Source organism: Piliocolobus tephrosceles, chromosome 6 (genome assembly GCF_002776525.5).
Source record: "Piliocolobus tephrosceles isolate RC106 chromosome 6, ASM277652v3, whole genome shotgun sequence".
Lineage (NCBI taxonomy): Eukaryota > Metazoa > Chordata > Mammalia > Primates > Cercopithecidae > Piliocolobus > Piliocolobus tephrosceles.
In genome coordinates, this window is record NC_045439.1 from 123131015 (window position 1) to 123143186 (window position 12172).

The following is a 12172-nucleotide window of genomic DNA, read 5'->3' on the forward strand; positions in this document are numbered from 1 at the left end:
TGGAACTTTGCTAACCACGTGAGCACACTGGTGATCTCACCTTCACTGCCCACTTCTAGAGAACAACATCCCTTCCCTCCATCTGGTGTCCCGCAAGGCCTGTGGACAGACACTCCTTTGGGCTCCTGGTATGTGTTGCCTGGCTGCTGTTTAAAAGCTTTTCTCTTTGAGGGTATGTCCCTGCTGTCTGGTCTTTCTGCATAATGTCTGTCTGGTATCCATTTCCTATTGGTACTGTTACAAGTAACCACAAACTTAGTGGTTTAAAACTATGCAAATGTACTATCTTTTTTTTTTTTTTGAGACGGAGGCTCGCTCTGTCACCCAGGCTGGAGTGCAGTGGCGTGATCTCCGCTCACTGCAAGCTCCGCCTCTCGGTTCACACCATTCTCCTACCTCAGCCTCCCAAGTAGCTGGGACTACAGGTGCCCGCCACCATGCCCAGCTAATTTTTTGTATTTTTAGTAGAGATGGAGTTTCACCGTGTTAGCCAGGATGGTCTTGATCTCCTGACCTCGTGATCCATCCGTCTCGGCCTCCCAAAGTGCTGGGATTACAGGCGTGAGCCACTGCACCCGGCCAAATGTACTATCTTAGTCCTGGAAGTCAGAAGTCCTAAACTCTGGGGTCAGCAGTCCTGAATTTCTTCTACAGGCTCTAGGGAGAATTCCTTGCCTTTTCTAGCTTCTAGGGACCTCCTGCATTCTTTGGCTCATGGCCCCATCTTTCATCTTCAAAGCCAGCAGCATAGCATCTTCAAGTCTCTCTTTCTCTCTGTCTGATGGTTGCATGATCACATGTCTTTTTGTAACTCTGACCCTCTTACCTCCCTCTTGTAAGGACTCCTGTGACAACACTGGGCCCTCTGGATAATCCAGGATAATCTCCCCATCTCAAGATCCTTAACATGGCTGGGCGTGGTGGCTCAGGCCTGTAATTCCAGCACTTTGGGAGGCCAAGGTGGGTAGATCACCTGAGCTCAGGAGTTCGAGACCAGCCTGGCCAACATGGTGAAATCCGTCTCTACCAAAAATACAAAAATTAGCCAGGTGTGGTGGCAGACACCTGTAATCCGAGCTACTTGGGAGGCTGAGGCAGGAAAATCGTTTTAACATGGGAGGTGGAGGTTGCAGTGAGCCGAGACCACACCATTGCACTCCAGCCTGGGCAACAAGAGCGAAACTCCATCTCCAAAAAAATCCTTCACTTAATCACATTTGCAAAGTTCCTTTTGTCATTTAAAGTAACATAGTCACAAATCTCAGGGATTAGAATGTTGGTATCTTGGATGGTCATAATTCTACCTTCAACTGCCCCCAATACAAAGAGATCTGCTGTCATTGCCAAGGGAAGGAAGTAAAGGAGAGACTTCTGTAATTCCTGGAGATCAAAGTCTGGGGTCAGAGCTGGGCTGGGGCTGAGGGCACCTTCTCTGCAGGGAGCCCAGCCCTCCACAGTGGGCAAGCCAGTTACAGGTCGGCAGCAAGGACTCTGAATCCCTCTGCCAGTCCTGCAGAAAGCATTGAGGCCATCTCTCCTACTTGGCAGCTGGGAGGCCCTGGACTCTGGGCAGTGTTCCAGATTGCTAGAATCTGAATTTTCCTCCTCCTGCCTGACTCATTCTTTGTATCTCTTCTGTCACCTTGATGTTGAGTATTTCAAACTGGATGGATTAAGTAACCCGCCCCTGACTTAAGCATATTCTTGAACTCTTGTCTTCTTAATAGTCTGTCATCTTATTTTTTACCCAGGAAGCAAGAAAGAAAGAGGGGAGGAAATGCCCAAATATATACATACAAGCCTGGAATTTCATGAGGGCCTGTAAAGAAGCAGCAACCACTCCCACAACTAGATTACAGTGGACAAGAACCAGAGTCTTATGACTTTTTATTTTGTCCAACTGGACCAGGATTATAAATTTCTCCATGTTGCCAGGGTCTCTTCCTCCTAAAGGAGGCATCTCTGATTCCCCTGGGCTGAGTTAGGGGTTCCTCATAGATGCCCACTAGCTGCTGCGAATAACTTTGCCATCACCTCATTGTTTTGTGGCCATCTCTTCACCTGTCATCCCTGTTACACTGCCAACTTCCTAACGGCAGGGACTTGTGTCTTATCAATTACCTCCCCACCAACTAGAATGCCTAGTACATGTAGGCCCTGCATGAATGATGGATGAGTGGATGAGTGGATGGATGGATAGATGATGGATGGTTGGATGGGTGGGTAGGTGGATGGATGATGGATGGATAGACGGGTGGGTGGATGGATGCATGGATGATGGATGGCTAGATGGGTGGATGGGCGAATGGATCTGTGATGGATGGATGGATAGATGAATGGATGAATGGATGGATGGATAGATGAAAAGCCCCTCACATTTCAAAGCTGCTGTGGCCAATGATCCTCATCTACATGTAGCTTCCCTGAGGCCACTGTATCTCAGGCATGCGGAATTCAGGGTCTAGCTGAGAAGAGAGGGTTCTAGAATTTCATCGTCAGCAACAGACAAGTGCCAGGCAGTAGCTAGCCAGCAGCAGGGCTCCTAAGCAGGGCAGGAACTTGGCAAGCACCCACTGACCTTTCCTCTCTGGATGGAGGCTCAGGTTTCAGCCTGCTGTGAGGGAAGTTGTCTTGTGGTACCAGGAGACTGATACCGTCTTTCCCCTCAGTCACATGGTGTGATCACCCAACTGCAGGGTGAAGGGCCAGATCTGGGGCCTGCAGCCATTGTTCCAAGGAGATTAGGTGTCACAGGCAACCTGCCTATCCCCACCTCATTCTCCGAATTTCTTTTTGTTTCTGAAAGATTATTGTGAAGGTGAAAGGTTAAATATTAGTCAAGGGCTGGGTTCTTGGGAAGTGATGGAGATAAGGTTAGGCAAGACAGAAGATAGCCACAGATAGGTTATTTGACAAAGCATCCCTATCTCTGTCACCCCAGGAAGACCACAGAGCTGACAGTTTAAAGGTGTCTTTCTGTGTGACTCGGTAAGGTCCATCTTGTAAAGAGATGATTTCATGTTTTCTTTTCCAGCACAACAGGGAGGTGGTCTGCTTGGGGGAGGAGGGATTTCTTTGAGTTGTCCCGCTTTGCCCTTGTTTTCCTCAAGTACTTTCTGTCACTTCCCCCTCCTGCCCTCTCCTCCCCTTGGAGAAGGATTTTCTTCCCTGAGATCAAGATCTGGTTCCTTATTGTGTAATCCTTACCTATCCCTGAGGCTCATGGGGTTTGTTTCCTAATCTTCCTTCCTTCCTTTTTTCAATCTCCTTTATCCTTGAGTTACTGCTGTATCTGCCTGAATTCCTGGGTGAAGGGGCCCAGCCTTGTACCTTGCATGCCTCGGGGCCCAGGGAAGAAGCTGAGATCACAGACCCAGTTGTTTAGAGTGACCTAGGTTGGCTTGTCACCAGGCACATGATCCTGAAATCCTTATTGAATTGAGTAAGACAAACCAAATGTGTATTTATCAGGATGTCAGTCCATCTGGAACATTCGAGTATTACAAAGTGTTCTCCCTGCTTGGGCACTTAAAATCCTTCCTCTGACAACATGTTTTGCTTCTCCTTATATGACATCATCTTGGATAATAGCTCTTCCATGAGGAGTCAGGAGCTTCTACTCTTGAAGTCAAGTTTCCTGTTGCCCTTTGGCAACGTGAAGCCAACTAGGGATTGTGTCTCCTTTTGATGAGGTTCTTGGGGAGCAGAAGAGGTTAATGTGCATTGTGGAACGTGTAGACCGAGATGATATTGGAAGGCTAATGAATTGTGATATTTTTAAATTCTTTTATTAAATACTTGCTGAGCACCTACTATTTGCAGGCACCAATGATATGTCCTGAGATTTAAAAACATGAAAACATTTACTTGCCTTTGGTGTCTTAAAAAAAAAAAAATGTAGTCTAGCTGTGTCGCCCACACTGGAGTGCAGTGGCACAATCTTGGCCCACTGCAACCTCCGCCTCCCAGGTACAAGTGATTCTCCTGCCTCAGCCTCCCGAGTAGCTGGGATTACAGGCAGTCGCCACCATGCCCAGCTAATTTTTTTATTTTTAGTAGAGACGGGGTTTCACTGTGTTGGCCAGGCGGGTCTCGAACTCCTGACCTCATGATCCACCCACCTTGACCTCCCAAAGTGCTAGGATTACTAGCCACCGCGCCGGGCCAGAAGCAGGTCATTTTGATACAAAGAAATACATCCCAGTCGGGCACGGTGGCTCATGCCTGTAATCCCAGCACTTTGGGAGGCTGAGGATCATGAGGTCAGCAGATTGAGACCATTCTGGCTAACACGGTGAAATCCCGTCTCCACTAAAAATACAAAAAATTAGCTGGATGTGGTGGCATCCCAGCTGAGGCAGCAGAATGGCGTGAACACGGGAGGTGGAACTTGCAGTGAGCCGAGATTGCGCCACTGCACTCCAGCCTGGGCGAAAGAGTGAGACTCTGTCTCAAAAAAAAAAAAAAAGAAAGAAAAGAAAAGAAAAGAAAAAAGAAATACATCCCAATATTTGATATAAACAAAGTGGTATGGGATTGTTCTGGAAAGAAGGAACAAACTTTGTTCCTCGTGTACAAAACACAGCTGATATATCTTCCTTTGCAGGCATGTTGTTAGGAATAAATAACATGCTGAATTATAAAGATTCATAGAACAGGTGACATTTAAGCTGGATCTTGAAAGAGGAGAAGGAATTTGCCAGGTGGAGACGGTGCACGAAGGAAGGTTACAGACGGGTAATGTCAGGACCATCCTACCCTAACCTTCTCAGCATCAAGTAAGGTTGGGAAATACTTGGAAAGTAGAAGTACCATTTAAGAATAAGATATTGATAAAATTTGATCAGCCATTCAAGTGAAGTCAGAGCTGCCACACCACCCAGCTTATTTTTAAAATTTTTTGTAGAGAATTACAACTCCCCATGCCACCAAAGAAGATTTGTAAATGGATGGCAAATAAGCACATGAAAAGTTGCTCAACATCATTAGTCATTAGGGAAATGCAAATCAAAACCGTAATGAAATACAACTACACGCCCATTAGCAAAAACTGACAATACCAAATGCTGGGAAAGATGTAGAGCAACAGGAACACCAACATGACAGTGGGAATGCAAAATGAGACAGCCACTGTGGAAGACAAGTTTGGTAGTTTCTTATAAAGTTAAACACATTTACTCTATGGCCCAGAATCTCATTCCTGGGGATTTACTCAAGAGCAATGAAAACCCCACTCAAAGATCTCTACGATCCACAAAAGAAAAAAGACATCTACGCAAGTATTTATCACAACTCTTCATAATAGTCCCATGCTGTGAGCAACCCAAATGTCTATGGAAAAACAAACAGATACCTTTACATCATAGAATGCTATCTGGCAATAAAAAGGAACAAATTGTAATATATGCAACAACATGAGTAGATCTCGAAAGCATTATGTTAAGTGAAAGACGTCAAACACAGAAGACCACATATTGTATGATTCCATTTACATGACATTTTGAAAAAGACAAAGCTATAGGGATAGAAGTCAAAGTAATGCTTGTAGAGGTAGGGTAAGAAGATTTGCCTCACTGACTACAAAGGAGCATGATGCATAAGGAAACTTTTTAGAGTGTCGGGAATGTTCTACATACGAAGTGTTGAAGTGATTAAGCCATTCAATGCATTTGTCAAATCTCATCAAACTGTACACTTAAAAAAGGTGAGTTTTAGTAAGATGTAGATTATATCTCAATAAGCCTAAATAACAGAAGATTCCCCTAAGCCTCTGTTACCCCAAAATCAGGCTCAGGAAGGTGACTTCCTGAATCCCACCAGCTGCTCACAGCTCCCCTTGCACAAATAATAACTTGAAGACAAAGCCCATACTTGTGCCCTGATCAGATATGATTTTACCCCCAAAGCCAGTGCCTACACTTCCATGCCTACTTCTGGCTTCCAGCCCTCAGCAGGGCATGCTGTTCCCAAGCTCTAATTTGGGACATGTAATCCTCATTTGTAACCCATTAACCTAGCCACAGTCTCTGGTCCCTGGGGTTGAGCTTGCTGGGTATCTGGCTCACCTATTACAATCTCATCATCAGGACGAGGGAGCACTTCTGCTTGTGTGCCTTGGGCATCATGCAGCCAGATACAGCCTCTGAAGGTCTGTTTGGGGGTCTTTCATTTCAGTGCTCCTCACATGGGTCAACTGTTCCAGTGTGCGGTGGGCCACCCGGGTTCAAGACATCTTCACAGCTGGGAAGCTCCTGGCCTTGGCCCTGATTATCATCATGGGGATTGTACAGATATGCAAAGGTGAGTATCACAGGAACAACAGGTGCTGCCCAGCTTTCCTCCCCTTGCATATACACACCCTCTCAGCCCAGCTTTGAAGGTATGCACACCCTGAGATTTCCCCAATTCTAGCCTTGAGTGACTTCTCTTCTTCTTCCCTTGCTTGACAAAAGGGAAGGAGAAACCATTTTCCCCGAGGTGGTTGGGGGTAGGGAATACTCCCCTTAGGCTGCAAAGGTCACCTCTCCCATGCTTACCTCAAGGCTCTAGCACAGCTAGGTAAAGACCCCACATATCCGCCAAGAGTGGTCGCTCACATCTGTAATCCCAGCACTTAGGAACGATGAGGCAGGAGGATCACTTGAGCCCAGGAGTTTGAGACTAGTCTGAGCAGCATAGTGAGATCCCATCTCTACAAAAAAATCTTAAAAATTAGCGGGGCATAGTGATGCATGGCTGTGGTCTCGCTTACTCTGGAGGCTAAGGTGGGAGGATCACGTGAGCCCAGGAATTTGAGGCTGTAGTGAGCTATGATTGTGCCACTGCACTCCAGCCTGGGCGACTGAGAAAGACCTTGTCTCAAAAACAAATAAACAAACAAAAACCCCAGATCTCTAGATTCCTATTGTCTTTTTCCCCCAACCCCAGGGAAGCTCCCTGCCTCTTCTGTTGAATCTTGTCCACATCTTAAAGTGGAGGACAGAGAAAGGTATTTTATGTTTCAAAATTACTTATAATCTCTGAGAGAGAGAGCTCTGCATTCCCGGGACCCCTGCCAACATTCCCCACTGGATTTGGCCCTTTCCAAGCCTGAGGCTGTATTTGGTTTCCATAGGACCCATGGCACCGTGAGGCTCTGCCCAGTGTCACTGCCTCATGGAGAAAGTCAGGTGACAAACAGGGAGACTTCCCACAAGCCCTGAAGGCAGTGTGGGCAGCCTGGATTTCTACTCCAGGAAACATAATTAAGTTTCTGCTATATAATATGTCTGATTGTTTTAAACAGTTGGATTAAGTTCTTTAACAGGTTATATACTGCTTTCAGGCATTTAGACTTAAGGAAATCACTGCGCTATCTTGTCAAAAATAGTGAGTCCCTCCTAAACTGGCCTCAATTCTTTCTCCTGGTCACCCTAATCTCCTTATTTCCTGTCCCAATGCTAAACTGCAGATGAATAAGTTACGTATGATCAATTACTCTCTATCTCATTGAAATTTTAGCCAGTCAGCAGACGATTCCAAGGACCCACAGTCTGCAGCACGCTGTGCTAGGGGCTGGGAAGGCAGTTTAAACAGCTCTTTGCTAAAAAAAATTCCTGTCCTTGGGGAATCTTGAAAAGAGAGACGGCAAGGCATGGTGGCTCACGCCTGTAATCCCAGCACTTTGGGAGGTCAATGCAGGCACATCACTTGAGGTCAGGAGTTCAAGACCAGCCTGGCCAACGTGATGAAACCCTGTCTCTACTAAAAATACAAAAAAATTAGCCAGGCATGGTGGCACATGCCTGTAACTCCAGCTACTCGGGAGGCCGAAGCAGGAGAATCACTTAGAACCTGGGAGGTGAAGGTTGCAGTGAGCTGAGATCATGCCACTGCACTCCAGCCTGGGTGACAGAGCAAGACTCCGTCTCAAAAAAAGAAAAGAGAGACCAAACACACATCTCAGAAACAGATAGGAGGATATCAACAAAGCAAGCCGCAAAACAAGCTTGAACTAATATAGCATTATGGACACTCACGTTTGAGTGTTTGTTGTTCTGGATGCTTGCTTGTTTTTGTTTTTTTCTTTTTTGGAGACAGGGTCTTGCTCTGTCACCCAGGCTGGAGTGCAGTGGCGCGATCTCAGCTCACTGCAACCTCCACCTCCCAGGTTCAAGTGATTCTCCTGCTCACTGCAGCCTTAAACTCCTGGGCTCAAGTGATCCTCCCACCTTAGCCTCTCAAATAGGTGAGACTATAGGCATACACCACCACATCCAGCTAATTTTTTTAATTAGTGGTGGAGATGGGAGTCTCGCTATGTTGCCCAGGCTGGTCTCAAACTTCTGGCCTCAAGCATTCCTTCTGCCTTGACCTCCCAAATTGTTTGGATTATAGGCCTGAGCCACTGTGCCCAACCCTGGATGCTTTCTTCATGAAAATGTAGAAACTTAGATATCAGAGAAAATGGTCAGGAGATTACCAATGACTCCAATCCTGTATTTCCAAAGCCCAATTTACCATGTCCTTTCCTTTTAGATAACTTTACCTTTTATAGAATGAGCATTCAGAACTGTGCTTTGAACCTAAACCCTCATTTGGACTCCCAGTTTCCAGGGCCTCGGAAGCCCTGGACCTGAATTTTCCTGCTCCCTTTATCCCCATGTATCCAATATGTTGGGTTCACTGGAGACAAGACAGAGTTGGTGTCATTGCCACACGGAGGGGTGAGAGGTGGGCCAGGGCAGGCCAGGGGTTGCTGGGCTCCTGACTTGTCTCACTGAGCAGCTTCCTGTCGCATGTGTCCACAGGAGAATACTTCTGGCTGGAGCCAAAGAATGCGTTTGAGAATTTCCAGGAACCTGACATCGGCCTCGTCGCACTGGCTTTCCTTCAGGGCTCCTTTGCCTATGGAGGCTGGAACTTTCTGAATTATGTGACTGAGGAACTTGTTGATCCCTACAAGTGAGTTGAAAGAGCCCGGCTATTCCCTCTCCCTTGAAGGGCCACAGCACCTGCTGCTGGAAAGAGGGAGCAGGTGTACATTGCCCACCTCGCCTTCCTCAGCCCCATTCGGACCGTGATTTGATCTATCCTGAAGTTGTAGTTCATTTCCCAGGCATTAAACCATTTGCCGTTCACCCCACCAGGAGGAGAAAAGGATCCAGTGACTTTCCCAGACCTGATTAGAAGCTGAAAACTGTACTGCATTAACACCACTGCCTTAGACAACGAACTGTGCCCTGAGAGGCTTCTGGGAATCTTGCTTGTTTCAGGACAGGCCAGTCTTAGTGTCTCGAGGCAGGGGGAAAAGGTGCATTGTGGAGATCCAGGTCAAGATCAAGAGGTGTGGAGCATATTTCCAACCTGAGTTGTTTTATTGCCTTCTTTTTTTAACTTATTTTTTCTTTTGTTTTGTTTTTAGAGACAGGGTCTCACTCTGTCATCCAGGCTGGAGTCCAGTGGTACAATCATAGCTCACTGCAGCCTCAATCTCCTGGGCTCAAGCAAGCCTCCCACCTCAGCCTCCTGAGTAGCTGGGACTACAGGCACATGCCACCATGCCCAGTTAATTTTTTAATTTGTAAAAAAGAGGTCTTGCTATGTTGCCAGGGATGGCCTCGAACTCCTGGGCTCAAACGATCCTCCCTCCTTGGCCTCACAAAGGGCTGGGATAACAGGTGTGAACCACCACGCTCAGCCTCTTTTCCTTTAAATTATCCTGCCCATATTTTTTTTTTTTTTTTTTTTTTTTTTACATCATGCAAACTTTAATTAAAAGAAAGTCAGACCAGGCATGGTGGCTCATGCCTATAATCCCAACACTTTGGGAGGCCAAGGTGGGTGGATAACTTGAGGTCAGGCATTTGAGACCAGCTTGGCCAACATGGTGAAACCCCGTTTCTACTAAAAATACAAAATTTAGTCAGACAAAAGTTAGTCCCAGCTACTCGGGAAGCTGAGGCAGGAAAATCACTTGAACCCGGGAGGGGGAGGTTGCAGTTAGCTGAGATCACACCACCGCACTCCAGCCTGGATGACAGAGTGAGACTCCATCTCAAAAAAAAAAAAAGAAAGAAAAAAAAAGAAAATCAGTGTCATTATGTTAGTATTGGACAAATTAAGCTTTAAGGGATAAAGTTTGTGAGCTATAAAGAGGTATCCTGCCCATATTGAGGCAAAGTCCACCTCCCAGGGAAAGGAAGCCTCACAGAAGTCTGCAAGGCTAAGCGCATGCAGAAAGACGGAAGACACCCCCTGGACTCCATGGCAAGTGTGGCGTCCCGGGTGCCAGCCCTTCCCCTCACCCCCTCTCCCTCTACAGGAACCTTCCCAGAGCCATCTTCATCTCCATCCCGCTGGTCACATTTGTGTATGTCTTTGCCAATGTCGCTTATGTCACTGCAATGTCCCCCCAGGAGCTGCTGGCATCCAACGCCGTCGCTGTGGTAAGAAATGAAAGTCCCAGTCTCTCATGTGAGGAATGTGGACATAGACTTGCCTGCTGTAGCCCTGCTCACTTTGCCCTGATCCATGGCCTTGTGGAAGTGGAAATCACCCCCAGGTTCTCAGGACAGAAACCACATATGTCATTGGCTGGGGTATCTTTAAATGCCCAGGAGCAAACTGGTGGCTGGGTTGTACCTAGAACAGCTACAATGGCAGAACCGAGTCATTGCCACAGAGACCGCATGGCCTAAGAAGCTATAAGACATTTACTACCTGGCCCTTTACAGAGAAAGTTTGCCAACTCCTAATCTTGGGCCCTTTAAGCTCTAAACGTGAGAGTGGTATGAAGCAGACAGGCCCCTCCTCAGAAAGACATAATCTTGCACAAGACATGCCATTTATCTCTGCCTTCATATCCAGAAGCAGAAGTCAGGTGTGCTCTTTGGGGAAAGAGACCATACTGGTGCAAGGGGTTGGGATCCTTGACATCTAAGAAGGACCTGGGAGGCACCTTGCTCCCTCACCTGGCATCAGGCTGGGCCACCGCCCACCCTGCCAGTCTCTTCACTGGCCTTATCATAAAAAACCGTAAAGAAAGAGGTCCTCCCATTTCCTGGGGCAGCCTGTTCTTATGACCAACAGCCTTCTATTCTGAACAATCTCTCCTCAGTAATGTGCTGTAAACCTAGCTCAGGGAATATAGAAAAGGCTGGTCCCCTGCGTTGTATAGTCCTTGAATACATGAAGATTCGTCTTCAGCTTCACAGCCCTTTCTTTCTCAGACTAAGGAGGGGCTCATTCTTATCATTTTACCCCCAACTCATCTGTTTTGATGAATTGAGAAATTCTCACCCTGTGATTCTGGATTAATCCCTATTTTGCAGTTGGGAAACAGAAGCTCAAAAATCATAAACTTTGCTCAAGGTCTCACAGCTCCTAGCTGGAGGGCAAGGATTTGAGCCTGGATCTGCCTGACAGATCTGCCTGACAAGCCCATGCCCTTCCCTGTGCTGGAGAAATCATATAATGTATGTCAGGCCTGGATCACACCACCTGGCTTCCAATGCTGGTCCCTCCGCTTGCTGGGTGTGTGATCTTAGGCAAGCTACTTAATCACTGTGTGACTCAACTTCCTCATCCATAAAACAAGAATAGTGTTAGTTCATTATTACTATTACCACTGTGTACTACCTTCTTCAGTTAATTAGCCTAAAACATGCATTAATCCCCCTGTGTAGGGGGTCCACCCTTGAGAGGGTGGGGGCTCTTAAGGAACTTGGCCAGAGAGAATTACAAAGGTGGAGATGGGAGAAATGGTTTCCCAGAGTGAAGTGGGAGCTAAGGGGTTGGGGAGTGGTAACCTCTCCTTCTTTGCTTATCTCCTTGTTTCCTCTCCCAGACTTTTGGAGAGAAGCTCCTAGGAGTCATGGCCTGGATCATGCCCATTTCTGTTGCCCTGTCCACATTTGGAGGAGTTAATGGGTCTCTCTTCACCTCCTCTCGGTGAGTGCTGCCTGGGCCCTTCTCCGGCCAGGGGCCACTCTGCTGTGCACTTTGCTCTGTTTGCATATGGTGGGCTTGTCTCTGTCAGCAGGGGTCTGTGTGGGCATCTGGATGGTGGGCTTGAAGAGGGGTGATTGCTCACATGAGGGCGTGTGTGTCAGTGTGGATGCTGAGGAGTGTGTGCTGCTCACGTGGTCACCTGCGATGTGTATGGCATATGGATCCTAGGTGCTTCACATGT

The 12172-nt window shown here is 47.0% G+C and overlaps 1 protein-coding gene across 2 annotated transcripts in view; it reads left to right on the forward strand.

Moving 5' to 3' along the window:
- SLC7A8 (solute carrier family 7 member 8) overlaps positions 1 to 12172 on the forward strand; it is a 62188-nt gene that overhangs the window by 37660 nt on the left and 12356 nt on the right. For both annotated transcript variants that reach the window (XM_023230411.1, XM_023230412.2), the window contains 4 exons: positions 6175 to 6300; positions 8790 to 8943; positions 10304 to 10427; positions 11828 to 11931. In XM_023230411.1, the coding sequence (XP_023086179.1) occupies positions 6175 to 6300; positions 8790 to 8943; positions 10304 to 10427; positions 11828 to 11931 (508 nt within the window). The remainder of the gene's footprint in view (positions 1 to 6174; positions 6301 to 8789; positions 8944 to 10303; positions 10428 to 11827; positions 11932 to 12172) is intronic.